At 41.8% G+C, this 14818-nt stretch overlaps 1 protein-coding gene across 6 annotated transcripts in view; it reads right to left on the bottom strand.

The window, feature by feature from the left end:
- CTDSPL (CTD small phosphatase like) overlaps nt 1-14818 on the bottom strand; it is an 81668-nt gene that overhangs the window by 34720 nt on the left and 32130 nt on the right. For 3 of the 6 annotated variants that reach the window (XM_086741757.1, XM_086741758.1, XM_086741759.1), the window contains exons 1-2: nt 1594-1668; nt 1077-1194 (exon numbers count right to left, since the gene is read on the bottom strand). The exons of the other annotated variants lie outside the window; for them this stretch is intronic. In XM_086741757.1, the coding sequence (XP_086597883.1) occupies nt 1077-1194; nt 1594-1653 (178 nt within the window). In that variant the 5' untranslated portion in view covers nt 1654-1668. Of the gene's footprint in view, nt 1-1076; nt 1195-1593; nt 1669-14818 lie in introns of those variants that run through there. 6 annotated transcript variants of the gene reach the window in all.

Here is a 14818-nt window from a genome sequence, read left to right as displayed (position 1 = left end):
GTTACTTTTTATTCTTTTTTTTTTTACAGCTTTGCAGCAGCGCATCTTAAAGCGGCAGACTTTAAAAGGTGGGTTAAACTGGGGGAAAAGAAGGATGCCACGAAAGTTGTAGCACGGAGCAGATTACTAGTGATCTACACTACATATTTTACTTCCATTCTGCTTTGGAAAGAATAAAACAGTCTCTCATCCCAAAGTTAGAGGGTGAGTGAAATTCTTAGTAGATCCCATTACACACAGCAATATATAAACCTCCTTCTTTCCTCCTCTCTCAGATTATTAGGGAACTGCCACATACACACCTACCTGGCTCCTGATATTACAAATACATCAAGTGCAATCAAGGCAACCGGCAACAGAAATACAAATAATACAGTTATTAATATATAAGGAAAATTTCAGCAGGAGAAGAGTTTTGTATGAAACGGAACAACTGGCCCCCGGAAGAATGAAGGGATACCATCGCGTTCGGAAGTCAGAAGGTATGCTGTGATGAGAAAGCCTCCCGGCACAGATTTTGAGTAAACTTTCAAGCCCACTCTGAAAACATAACCAAAATCTTCTGATTTTGCAGAGGCTGCATAAGCTGGACGTCAAAATTTTCTCCTCTCAAAGCATTTGCAAGGTGCCCAACAGATCCAACAGTAATTTTCTGCTCTCCATTTAGTATGTATTTCCATAGTTGCCAAAACATTTTCCAGCCTTAAGGGAGCGAGGAATGCTCACATTCAGATATTAATTGCTACTAAGAGGAAAGTGTACCAGTATCAAAAACTAAGTGGGATTTTATAAACTTTCACCATTTAAAAAGCGCTCAGGTAACAGAATAAAGTCAGAATTGCGCACAGATTTGTGTGACCCTGTGTGTTTAAGGAAGTGTTTCATTATTTTAAAGACACTTGTAAACTGAAACCAAATCTAATCTCTGCATTTCAGTACCCCAGTTAAAGAGAAAACACATGCAACGCTCTGGCTATTGGTGGTGTGTGCTACAGCAAAAGGCTCATTCTCAAAATGTCACCTTCTGTTTGCAACAGATTTGCAGAAACACGCGTTTAGAAATCCCCAAAGGATACCTGCACAGCTATGAAGGACTTCTTCAAAACAGCACTCAGGAAAACTTGGTGTTGCAAGCACAAACAAGTTTGTTGCAATATGACCCAGGCAAGGAGAACGCCTTTCTGACCTTAAAAACTGAAATATGCTGAAATTAGAACGGGAAGCACAGTGCTGTGTGTCCTGTTCCCTACAGCCAGTGCCACAGAAATCTTCTTAATAATTTGGATTTTGTTTTCAGTCTCTACTTAACAATATGAAAGCAAATAACCAAATTTGAATGTTTAAAATAGAAATGCTCTTGCACAGCACTTATCATAAGCTTTTGTTTTTCCTGGATTTCGTAAAGTACAAGAATGTAACATTAAACTTCATTCTGCAAACAATTTTTATGCATAAAACAGTTCTCCCAAAGCCAAGACTGTGGTTTATAATGAAGTCCAGTTTACAGTCTAGGCTGGGACTGAGGTAGGTCCTCAAGGCAGGATCCGTTTCTATAAAGTTAATAAAAAGTGTTAAGCAAGAAAAACTAATTACCAAATGTTTGCGTAAGAAATATTGCAGAGTACTTCTGAGCTTAGTCTTCGGGAGGTTCATGACTACAAACAGCACGCAAGGCAAAAATTTACCTAAACCACGCCACATCTGTCCCCAAACCTCGTAATGCTGAAGATCAGACCACAGATGGTCTGGACACGCAAAGAGTCGTGTTAACCGACTGCAGGATGAAGTCCCAGATTCTCAAGAGAAATTCTGCTCAGTAACAGCTACAGCATTTAATGGAGAGGGATGCTGCACAGGCTCCGATAGCTATGGCTCTATAAAGGTGTGTGTGGCCCAGGGATGCTTGAACTCCTCATCTCTAGTGATTCCCCAGGTCTGTTTGCACCTTGCTGCGTCGAGCTGCTGTTTGGAGCAAGCCCTTCGTCAGGTAGGAATTACAGCGGTGTTCCTCAATTCCTAACGTCCAGTCTCCGCTGCAGAGCAGATCAACAGGAACAGTACAGCCATTTCGGAACGAACATTTCTATCTTCTCTGAAGACAGAGGCAGGAAACAGAGCAAATAGTCTAAATAAACATTCAAAAGTCTCAGATAAAAGCTACTGTTTTGTTCAAGTCTTTCAAGAATACTCATTTTCCTTGATCAAATTCTACATTTGAAATCCGGCCACTCACTTGGTGAAATATTTGTTCTAGGAAAAATAATCCTTCATGCTGTTTTTCATCTTGGCAGGTCTGCCATTCGTAACACAGTGATGTTTCAAATAGGTCTTTCTACAAATTTAGATGTTAAGAGCTCCTTTAAAAAAAAAAAAAAAAATCATAGAGGCTTTATCGTGACTTAGAAACTATAATTTTGGATGCAGTAAGGACCAGAAGTTCTCAAGTGGCTTTAGGTGCCATGCCGTATTAACCCACACAGGTATTGCATCTGCAGAAAAGATTTGCGCCTTCTCTCATTTTCAGCGACTATGACAGCGTTATGCACCACACACGGTAGTTTCTCCTTCCTTAGTTCCACTGGACCAGACGCAATACGTGTGCCGGTTGCTGGATTTGCTCTCGTTGAAGCAGTGACAGTACAAATATAACAACTGTAACTCTAAAGGTGGAAAGAAGCATTAATGTTGAATCACTATCATAAATTTAGGGATTCTGGATGCCAAGAGGAAAAAAACTGCAGAGGACAAAACTCAGTGTTCCTTAAAAGCCTACAAGTAAGATCACTCAGTAATGATACCGGAATGGTAAGGTGAATTATCTGAACTCCATGTCTGAGCAGCTTCCAGGATATGGAATTTTGGCAACTTTTTCTTTTTTTGTCCCACTCCATCTTTTGGGAGTTACAACCTTGATTTCTGGAACCGATTTCCTATGATACCCACAGAAGTGCTGCACTCATCACCCCTATCACCACTGAATGCTGAAGACACCTTTAAGCGACGTTTTACACCTTAAATACTGCATCCCATCCCCACCGCATACCGAAAAAGGCCAGGCAAAACAACTGCACCACTTGAAAACTTGTCACCTAAGAAAGCAGAGAGGACTGTAACCAGCAGGTATCTGCAGAAAAGCTGAAGAAAGGAACAACACAAGACTAGAGCGATGCTTTCCCTTAATACCACCCCAGGTGCGCTCCAACTGCAGTTTCATGACCTTACCTGCAGACGCCAACCGCGTACGTTACAGTCCTCACATTTCTCTTTTCATGGCTTGGTCCCATCGCATTCTGAACCTACGCCATGCCTTCTAGTGTCAAAAGTATTCTGTGGCAAGAAGGTCCACAGCTCAATCAACAGTTCAGCTGTTTCGTAACTGACCCACCTTGTTTCTTATCTTTGTAGTGTTGCCAATTCACATTTTTGAACGGGAGGAGAGGGAGACCAGAACCATGCACAATATCCAGGATGAAAGGAGAGCACCGTGAATGTACACACCCACACAATGCTTTGTTCTCTTACTTTCCTAACAATTCCTAACATCTTAGTTGCATTTTACGACGAGTGAGCATTGGGTAATGTGATTTTTTTTCAGAAGATCTTATTATAACACCAAGATCTCTTCATTAGTAAGAATTTCAGGCATCACTGCAAATTTAAGCCAGGAATTCTTCTCTTCCCATGCAGAAAATTTCACGTGTACCTACACTTAATTTCAACTGCTGTTTTAGAGGCCAACCATTCAAAATCACGTCACCTTCCTACAACTCTTCACAGTTAAGTTTTAAATCTGTATACAGATGCACATATACGCACATACATTCGTATACATGCACAAACAAGCCCACACTCTCTTCCCTTAAAAATTTTGTCACCTTATTTCCTTATTGCCTTTCCATATGGTTTAATGCCACACTGAAGAGCAGACTGCACTGATCCCTGTGTAGCTTCTTCCCCGGGGATCTCATGGAGGTCTGCAAAGAGCCTTCAGCGAAGCACTTTGTCAAATTACCTGAATTTCTGCAAGGTGTTTTGCAAAGGGGCAGAAAGGGGAGCACAACCCATCCTGCTGGAAGGAAAGTCCCTCTGGCGCAAATTTCCCCCCGATGTGAAAGTGCAAAGTCTCACCTACAATTTCCAGATGCTCTCCTGCACCATTTCTAACGACAAATCCCACTGCTCGTAACCTGCCTGCTACTTGCTGTTTGCGGGTAAGTTTATTTTTGAACTGTCTGCAAGTTTCTGGAAGTCAAAGACGGTCCACAGAACAGCGCTTATCGAGGTCTTCTGACAAGTCCTAACGAACCCACAGCATTACTAAGCCTGGGGAGGAGTTCAAGGAAAGATAAAGGCAAGTTTTAAAATAAATTACTGCAATCACGTAAGCACGTATAGAAGATATGCAACCATGCTGGGTGGTTATATGAAGAGAATGGGAAGGCAAGAAAAAAAAAAAAAACCACCCAACAAAACAAAACAAGCCAAACAACACCCTGAACATTACAGACAAATGTTATAATAGAAATTAATACAAAGGCATGGTGACAGAAGTAATCTACGGCATCTTCTCAAGCCTCCTGTCGCTCAGACTGTCCTTTGGAGGCAGGAGGGCTGCACTGCTCTTCTCTCAGAAGACAGTTCCAACAGTAGCATGAGTTTACACAGTGAAAAAAAAAGTTTTTCCCTCATGGATTGTATTCTAAAAATTTAGTTCAGGGCTTCTCCCACCAAATTTTGCTGTGGTTGTGTGAAATTACAAAAATCGATGGTTGTGCAGCCGTCGCACAAGAAACCTCTCGCTGCTGCTGGGCAGACTGGAGGGCTCCGAATCCAGCCCATCCCTCTGCAGAGCACGAGTGAGCTCACTACTGCTGATTTTTTCCTAATTGAATGAATGCAATAGTCAGTTCTCCCAAATAACATAAACCGGGTAATGAAAAGACTTTCCATGCACTTACACACGAACTTGCTAAATGCAATAAAATTAGCATTTAGCTAATTTTATCGTGAGCTTTCCAGTAACAAGCTTGTTTAGAACACAAAATGGAAAGACGCAAGTCGGAATAAAGCGGTATTAAACAAAGCCTTTCTTCAAAAGGAAACAGTTCTGAAATTTCTACATGAGATACACAATTTCTCAATCTTCTTAAGAGGCTGTATCTGATCTTATTACAAAAAATAAGATTTTATATCCCACATGACTCAAGCTAGAAATGGTTAAGTAGCCAAAAAGAATTAACTTTGCTTATAAAGCTCCTATTTTTGTGATGTATTGACCAGGACAGAAATTATTTTACAATACTTGGTGATTGTACAATCATGTGATTTACAATCATGTGATGCCCACAGAACTTTGGTTTTAAATGCCATTTGCAGTCTATCATTGAAAAGTTTAATCTTCTGTGTAAGCTTTGCAGAAAACGCAGCATTGCCAGCCCTGTCACATACCTGAAACAACCCCCCACAACTGGTTTAACCCAACTGGTTTAACCTTCAAACATATATAACCCAAGCAAATATACATGTTTTACAGTCAAATATGTCTGTTTATATTCAGCATGTTATACCCCAGAATTATCTCCATCTCAACCGAAGCAGGCAACCTCTCTCCCACTCAAAACGTAATTAAATAAACTTAAGGTTTTGATTTTTTCCATTGAAATTATTTGTTTGAAGGGAGGGATCTCAGACTACTTTAGGGAAAGAACAAATCTTTCCAAAACATTGAGCTATCCCCCCTGCCCAACTCTTTCCCATCCACAGCACTGGCAGTCTGCTCTGGATGGAGCTGATGGCATGGCTGGGGGCCAAGAAATAAAAGCTTAAATACGTAAGACAGGTGGGGACACGGGGGAAAAACAACCAACTCACTCCTTTTTGCTTTTGAGATAATCTCCGCTTTCTCTCACTTTGAGCTAGTTAAAGTAGGTCGCTGCACTTGAACCTGAAAAAATGTCAATATGATTTATGAACTTTTAGGAATTCTAAGAAAAACCGAACATCACTCTCATTAGCCCCTTCCATTATGTTTTGGAAAACAAACTCAGAAGTTGCACCTGTACGCTGAGATCAAATGGATCTGCCAAGAACAGCTTATCGCATTCAAAGCAAAGTTATCTAGCGGCTATCAGAACACCACCGTTTGCTTTCCATACCTGGGAAGTCCCACAAAAATACACTTTCACATAGTACCTAGGACAAAAGGAGACAAACCATCACGATGGATGTCAATTCAAGACAGCTGAAGCTGTCTGAAGAGGAAAAAAATAAAAAATAATTAAAAAAAAACAAAAAGATCTCTACCTAACCAAAGCAAGCTTTGGAAACATTTTTGTGGCAGCAACTTAAAGCAAAAAATTTCTTTTGCCCTACATAAATTATTTACTACAGTTCTCAAATCTGGGTGGATTAAACACCTGGTGCTGTTGTTGAATGCTCCTTTTCTAAGGATGAAGAGTAATGAAATTCTGAAGTCACCTTTCAAATACACGCCTGAGAACTCGGCACTGCTGTCTCTGTACAAGGCTGTGATGTATCACGAGATGCAGCTAGCAAACGTTAAAAACAGCAGCGTGCACAGAAGCCTCTTAACTGACAAGGAGGGGGAAGAAACCATGAAAAGGCTCAAAACAGCACAAAAACTCGACGGATCCCAAGGCAAATCCCAAAACCAGAAAGCAGCTGGTGCACTTCAGTCTGCACACCGAGGTTTGGTCGGACACAGACGCGTGTGATGCTATAACCCTCACATCATGTGTCAGCTTCTCATATAAACCATGATTTAAACATCCGTTCTATCTTGCAGTGCTGCAGAATTCAAAAAATTAGGATGCAATGGAAATGTAATGTTAAAGGACATGTATCTTTCAAAACTCAATTCCTTGCATTTTTTCAGCCTGGAGACTGAAGGCAGATCCACTGCTTCAGGGGCATCCACATTCAGTAATGAAGCTGAAAAGTTAAAAACTGTTTTAACAGCCCAATTAACCCGCTGAGCTATTTTCTGAGCGAAACACCTTCAAGTCCAAATTAAACAGCACAGATTTTGGCCGGCTCCTTTCCTGCTCCAGTGCTTGACAAGCTACGGGGGCTACACTGACACCACTTCCAATTTCAAGAAGCAGCACGTGTAGATCTCTGTCTCTAAAGGAATGAAAAGTAGGTCTCCTTGTGATCCAGGAAGGAACTAAGTAACACTCAGCACTTTCTTTTTTGTGCCTCTACTGATCGCTACTGGAACAGCTGACGACAGAAGATGAATGAGAACACAAAGGAGAAGTTAGGAGATGTCCACCTCCAGCACCAACCCAGTAAATCCTCCAGCAAGACCAGCCAGAGAGCTGCTGTACCTTTGCCTTCTACATAAACAGCTGGACAGTGCCCAAACAGGAGCTGAAGGGCCCATCCAGTCTTTCCTGGGTTCTCTTCCCAGCTAGAGGAGAGCCCACAGCTCGGTACCTGTCCTGTGCTGGCATCCACCTGCCCAGCAGCCGGCATCCTGCGAGAGACCGCCAAGGACCAAGGGTCTGCAACGGGGTGCCCTGGTCTTCAACTCTGACCTGCGCACGCTCTCTTCCTTTTCACGTAGGAATAAGTAGGTGCCGAACACACTAAAAAAAGGTGCTACAAGGACATACCACATTTTTTTAAACCGATATACACATATATGCACTTGTATTTGCACACACACGCAGTTCACAGTGGAACCTTTTCCTAGTATTTCATTTTTTTCAGAAGAGCCACAGCACTTTGTGTGTTCCAGAGGAGTCTACGGATATAAATTCTCAAAACATAAATCCGCTTAAAAAAATTAAATAAAATAAATAACTAGCCACATCCCACAGTCAGTCCTCCATCAGCTGGTAACCTGAAACGGTAACAGAGCTGCCACATGTACAAAGGACCGGAATAATTTGAAAAAAAAAAGATTAAAAAATTAAAAGAAATAAACCCCCTCACCTCACTTTCTCGCTACAAGGCAAGGTTGCAGCACCAGAGTTCAGTGTCTGTTGGCAGAAGTGATCAAAGCTTTTTTCCTTTAACTAAAACAAAACATTTCACTTCTGAAGTAAAATTAATGCAATGTAAAAGTGATGCTTCAAAACAGCGTAAGGTCAAAACAAAACACAGCAAATAACGCAAAAGCAGCTCCAGTGCCAAAAGATTGCTACCACTTTAAACTGGACACAAAATGAAGCTAACTGAACCACGCAGGCAACGTGATGGAGATGTACTACGCTACAAAATAAAAATAACTTTTTGCAGTGACATTATGGAGCCATCTCTCTGTATCTATTAAACCTAAACTAGGTTTAATTAAACCTAAACTAGGTTTAATGTTTCGTCTTGGCCACAGCAATCTGTAGCATGGAAGAAATATTTATAACATCTGATACACTTAAAGCAGGAGCACAACATGAAGATTCACCTTGAAAAATATTTTTTCTATTAAAAAAAAAAAAAAAAAGGCAAAAAATCAAAACCAACCCCCAAACCCAAAGCGTTTCAGAAGCTGCAGCATTTCTTCGTTGTTTGAAGAGCTGCTGGATCTGGAGATTTTCCCAGCGCCGAGGTTTGGAGCGGCAGTTGAACAGGAAATACTGCGCAGTCTGTGCATGCATTACATTCCTGTCCCGCCCCGAGCGGGCGGCCAACAAACAAACCTTTCTTCTAGTAAAAAAAAAAAAAAAAAAAAAAAGCAGACTGCACAAAGTTCACCAGCAGATGTGGTCTATGAATCCAAATAGGCCTTTTTCTGCTGATAAATAAAAAAAAAAAAAAATTCAATGCGTTTGCAATGTTGGGGTAACGTCAAGGTTTTCCGAAGCTGGATCAGCAAAGACCTGGAAGTTTAAAGACGCAAAATCTGCAAAGCTGAGCTTCTGCATGGTGCTGGAAGTGAGCAGTGACTGCACATATGTCAGAGGGTTGATTTTAAGAAGGTTTTGCCAAATATCAGTAGCAGCTTACGATCAAGCTGCAACACTCAATCAGAACTGAATTTTGAACAGCAAAAAAAGATCTATTTGCAAAAAAAAAAGAAAAAAAAAAGGGAGGATTTTTTAATTTCAATTTTACGTGCGGCGCTAACGAACAAACAAGGACTCAGCACTTAAGCTCGTCTTCGATCGCAAAGAGTTACGCAGTTAGTAACCAGAACATATGCTCCTGCATCTCAGCGCTTTTGAATCGCTCCCAGGTTGGCCTCTACAATCCTGGAAGATATTTAATAATAATCTGTTAAATACTCAGGAGGGAAGGCAAAGGAGAAACAAACAAATGGAAAGAGGAGCAGCGCATGGGGTCGAAATGGCAGCTTCTCAGAGTCTGTTAGTCACGGCTGATACCCTCTGGCACTGGAAGAGGATTAGAGTCAAAACGGCAATGAAGCAAATGTAAACAAGCATGTGTTTATAGAGCAAAAATATGTACAGTATCCGATCTGCTCCGCCTGGGATCGCGCTTACGCGCAGCGTGGTGGGAAAGGCGGCAAAGAACAACTCGGCGAGCTGCTGAAACGCGGGAAGAGCGGACACCAGCGAGCAACGCGCGGGCTTCTGGAGCCATCGCACACCCGAAGCGGTGAACGTTTTTCCCCAAACGTCAACTTACTTCAAAGCCGGTGTAGTAAAAGTCTTTGAACTAATCATGCTGAAACAAAAAAGAGGGAAAAACAAGCTAAAGAAAAGCACTTTTGTAGAGCATGTTTGCTTATTGCACATGGTAGGAACGTACAGAGAACTCGCACGCGGCGCACACACGCGGGCTCTGCAAAACCAGGCCACATCTTCCTTGAGAGGTTTCGCCATAAAATCAGTATGAAGTTACCAAAGAGCTGTAGAAGCCCCTTTTTCTGTGCTCCACGGCACCGCGCAGCACGTGAAACACCACGCTATCCTCCTGCCGCACGCATTTTACCCAATCAATCAATCAATTTTTCAAGTTGGAGCGTGATCCAAACCTAAAGAGTACTGCCGGGTGCCATATCGGCTCATTTCCTTATCAAGTTTGTTCAGTTTAATAAATAGATGTTTAGGATGCCCCCCCCCCCGCCTCCAAGGACCAAATTCACAACCTGAGGTTTGGCTCCGGAAATTAAGCTGAGTTCCTCTCTGCCCCCAACCGTACACAGCTCGATCCAAACACAGGTGACAGGTTTTGGGAATTTTTTTTTTTTTTTTTTGACTTGAAAAGGATGAGACAAGCAGTTCACCAAACCCAAATGCAGAAGAAATTCTTCTACTCTCTTTCCCATCAAAAATACTTCTACACCTCCAACCAAAGCCTTACCAAAACTTTGCTCATCTGAGGAGAATAAGCTTAATTTACTTTTCCTAAATTTAGCCTTCAGATGTTCCCATAGAGACAGCAACATTCCCAACTGTACTTTTTGCAGCAAATACATCAGTAAGACATCAAATCTAAAGTATTAGTCTATTTTTGCAAGCTTTCTCATATCTTTCCTAGAAACAGCTCTTCTCGAACGGATTTGTCTCACAAAACGCTGTTGAACAGTGCTCCCTTGCAAGGGAAAGCTTCATTTCTCCATTTTGCCTTCGGAATTTTTCGTTCGCTCCCTGGGGATATTTTGGGACAGGCTGCAATTCTCCTTCCTGCCAGGGAAATCATTCATCCAAAGTTTTCTCCCCAGAAGATACATCCCTAATGGTCAAAATCAAACTAGAATGTCTTTTTTTTTTTTTTTCTTTTTTTTTTTCTGTAGCTCCTTGGTTGCCCATTTCCAATTACCACTTATTTCTCCCAGCCCATTGCCACTTTGTGCATATCGAGCGCACTTCTCCTAAAACACCCGCTCTGTGAGACGGTACGCATCTAAACCGATGGTGTTCCTGGTAACATGTTTTACAGACCCACAGCCATTTAAATCATGTCATTTCTGGAAAAGGCTCTGTCTTAACGGCGTAAGGAACACGCATGACGGCTCATGAAATATTTCACTTCTTTCCTTGGAAGAAGAATTGAAGTTGCGTAACTTCAAAAAGACACTGACTTTTATAGAGATGTAGTTATTTGGACCAATTACTGTTTTTCCCCGTCCCTCCCCGCCTCTCCCCAGATTTCTCTATATTATGAAATCCAAACAGAAGGGAAGAAGGAGAAGTCCCACTAATTTGGAAGAGGAAGCTTTCTCTAATCACTGTATCGCTTCAGTCATATATAATCTCAAAGTAACAGTTTCTAACAACTGAAAACGCTCTCGAAATCAAGTTACAGCCAGCAGACAGCTCATATCACTTCAGCAGGTTATTTGGATCCAGTGCTTCTGGGAGCAAAATTCAAACATCCGATTTTGATTACAAACCTAATTCTTGAATCTTTGGTTGCAGGGATGTCTCAAGGAGCAGTCTGTAAGATATTTGAGTCTATGTGCTGAGACAGAATCTGACTGCCGAAGTAATTTCTCTTCCAGCTTTAGCTTCCATAGAGTAGATTTTACCCAACCTTAGATTACCACACATAAATATTTCAAGTATTTCTTTAAAAATGAATTTAGAGACATTCAACACAAGTGCATGTTACAGAGAGAAGAACGTTTGCAATCTTATTTGCTGTTTTTTTTTTTTTCCTTCAAGCTACCGCATCCGCCCTCACTAGTTAAGCCAGAGAGAAATTTGACAAATGTAAGTTTTCAATAAGTTCTACATATATTCGGTAATTATATTAAATGTAAAGTAATTACAGAATCCACCACTATGGGTTTTCAATTCAGTGGAAGTGTCGCCTGCAGAGCAGCAGCACTGCCAGGTATCTCCGATGAAAATTTCAAGCTGTAAGTTTGTCTCCCTGTAACAAAAAAAAAAAAAAAGCTCTGCCTGCAGAGGAAGGAACAGCCGAAACCAATATACATCAGACATGATTTAAAAAATGTTTAGCAGTCTGATACAAAGATTTTTATTTCCCCACTGGCTGGGTCTGTGTGTCGTACCAAAACGCAAAGCTGAACTAAACGTCAAAAGCACCTTTAAGAAAATGTTCAACTCACCTCATTCAGCAAATCTATATTTTATATATATTTTTAAAAAGAGATAAATGTAATAGTTCATGTTAAAAATTAAAAAGCCTGAAATGAAAACTATCAACAGTCTATAAGGTAATTCAACCAATGCCAGCAACCACTGTAACAGCATGAGTTGCAGGAACTGCTTAGTATTTAGCGCATTTTCATCCGAAATAAGCTAGAAAACATTAATTCCTAGCTCTTCTGAGCGTGTACTTTGGACTGAAGACTATTTCACCCATTCAGCATTCCCAGACCATTAACAGCAGCACATTCCCACCTGGAAATATGATAATCGGAAAGCTAAAACTTGATTAAGACTGAAACAAAAGACACAGGAAACTGCAAGCCTTGTATGATAACGTTACTACAGTTTTGATTAAAAAAAGCAGCAAAACTTGCCCAACTTCCAGTAATTCCTTTCTAGAACAAAGCCACAGTTTATGGCCTCTTTAGAAATTCAGATAATAAAAAAAAATTAAAAGAAATTATTTTTTCTTACTCCATTAAGCTTAACAGGAGGGGATTTTTTAAAAAGCATTTTGATGCCTCAAACAAGTACGTAGATGCCTCTACCGAGCTGACAGTTCAGCTGCAGGTTGGAACAGCTGCAAACAGGTTTAATTGCTTCTCCAAATACCCAGAACATCAAGTACTTCTGACCTATTTGAAATATTCTAAACTTTGGACTAAAAGGAATGCACAGAATTTAATACCGATGGTTTAACTTCTAGCAACCCTGCAAAGCAGAAAGCTATCCACTTGCTATTTCACAAATAAGGGATGAGAAAGTGTGAATCACCGACTGCTGGATAATAACTGAGGATGTTAAAGACCCAGCGTCTTCAGGACTACAAGTTTGGAGAAGTTAAAAATAAATTGCTTTCTTAATTCTAGAAAAAAAAAAAACAAACCCAAAAATTTGCCACCAAATAAACACCAAAAAACAAAACAGTACAGTAACTTTTTGTTGTTAACTGGAACAAAAATGATGCCATTTGTAATTACAGGGACACACTCTACAAAACCCACTCCTGTTATCCCCAAGCAAAGGCCACACACTGATCTCAGCAGCAGCAGGATAAAAGAATGGCAAAACAGCGCCTGCGCCCAGTAACAAAATTAAACCCCTTTCCCAGCTTACTGCTTCAGGATGCGCCTCTGTGCTAACTGTGAGAGATAACCAAGGCGTGATGCAACAGAAGTTACTCTCATTGTACAGCTCGCCCAGGTCCCAGCAGCTCTCACCCTCCGCTCTTGCCCAAGGCGTTTATGCGGAGCCCTTCCAGATCTGCTGGTCTCTGCCCAACCTGGCAACAAAAGCTGCTTTCTCTCATCACCAATGCAGCGGTGAGGGTGAGCGGTTTATTTAGCACACCATGACACAACGCCATCCCCACTGCTTTGCATCCTTTTCTTTCTTGGGACAACAGAGCCCGACTTTTACCACTTACACTGAACAGATCTGGCTGTGCTGTTGTTCTTGGCGCTAAAGAAAGCCAGGTCTTGCAGAACGCCTACTCTTCATCTCTTACAGAGGTAGGATCCTTGTCTTATTACCGGCACGTCTAATAGTTGAGGTCCCAATTAGGCTCAGGGGAGAGAAGCAGTTGATGATCTTCTGCAGGAGCCCACACCAGATGACTGATCCAGCACATTCATTGCACTTAGCTTAGATGGAAAATCCCAAGCATACGGACCCATAAATGTTAAATCACATTAAGTCTATACCTATGTATATACCCAAGCACTTAGAAGGCCAGCTTTAGGATTTGCCCCTTCCCAAAAATCAGAAGCTCTACCTTACAGAGCCCCAGCCAGCACCTACACTCAGCATCACTCCTCTGCAGTTCCTTCACGCTCTCTGACCGACTCCAGCTTCGCCGGTTTGCAGTTACGACGCCCGCACTGGCTTTGCAAGCAGGTGTTCACACAGCAAACGCCCCTGCGACGCGGGCTGTAACTCAAACTGAGAGGAAGAGGGGGACAGCAACAACGATTTGAACCGAAAATCGTACGGGTGCCTCTGGGATACCCGGCTGCACGCAGCAAAACCTGTGTTGAGAAAAGTGCCACAGCTGTGTGTGCTGTTTACCCTAATGGCTTTAAAAAATCCCTTTTGTCCCAAACAATAAGCGTTAGGTCCCGTACTGTAACATGGCACAGGCAATTTCAAAAGCTTTCTTCTGGCTGGGTGCTATCAGGTTGGGCAGAGCCTCTCCTTGCTCATGTAGCTCTCCCCGCCCAGCCCCAGCATATTCCACGGATTACGAAAATCAAAACAGACTTCCACATTTGAATTAACCTCCCGAAGCTATCCAGGGCTAAAGAAGAAAAAGTATTGTGTGTGATTGCATGTCTGCTGCAAAACAAGATCAATATCTGGCATCTCTCCCACTCTCTTCCCACATAACCAAAGCGAGGAGGGCAAATCGCTGCGTATCGGCTTCGTTACTGCCTTTCTTCCACAATTACATTTTTTCCTGGGGACACAGGAGAGTATTAGAAGAGAAATGCATGACCAAATATGATTTTCCCAGACCAACATTTAACAAAGATCAACCGTACAAATCTGGAGCTAACTCTTGTGGCACTACACAGGCATTCTCCTTTCTGCTGAAGAGCTCTGCTCCAGTAACACGTCCGCAAAGACCAAGGCACGCGTCCCCTCCCACGGTCCCAGCACCAGCGAGGAACTCCAGCCCTACAAAATAAACAAAGTAAGGTCCGGTGTGCTTAAGACACACACTACCAAGAATGTCCTGCCAAGGCCCAGAAAGGTAGTGGTGGGAAGTTTCT

The sequence above is a fragment of the Chlamydotis macqueenii genome, chromosome 2, assembly GCF_036417535.1.
Source record: "Chlamydotis macqueenii isolate bChlMac1 chromosome 2, bChlMac1.mat, whole genome shotgun sequence".
Taxonomy (NCBI): domain Eukaryota; kingdom Metazoa; phylum Chordata; class Aves; order Otidiformes; family Otididae; genus Chlamydotis; species Chlamydotis macqueenii.
The sequence above is the reverse complement of the archived record's forward strand: the minus strand, read 5'-3'. Positions and strand labels throughout refer to the sequence as shown.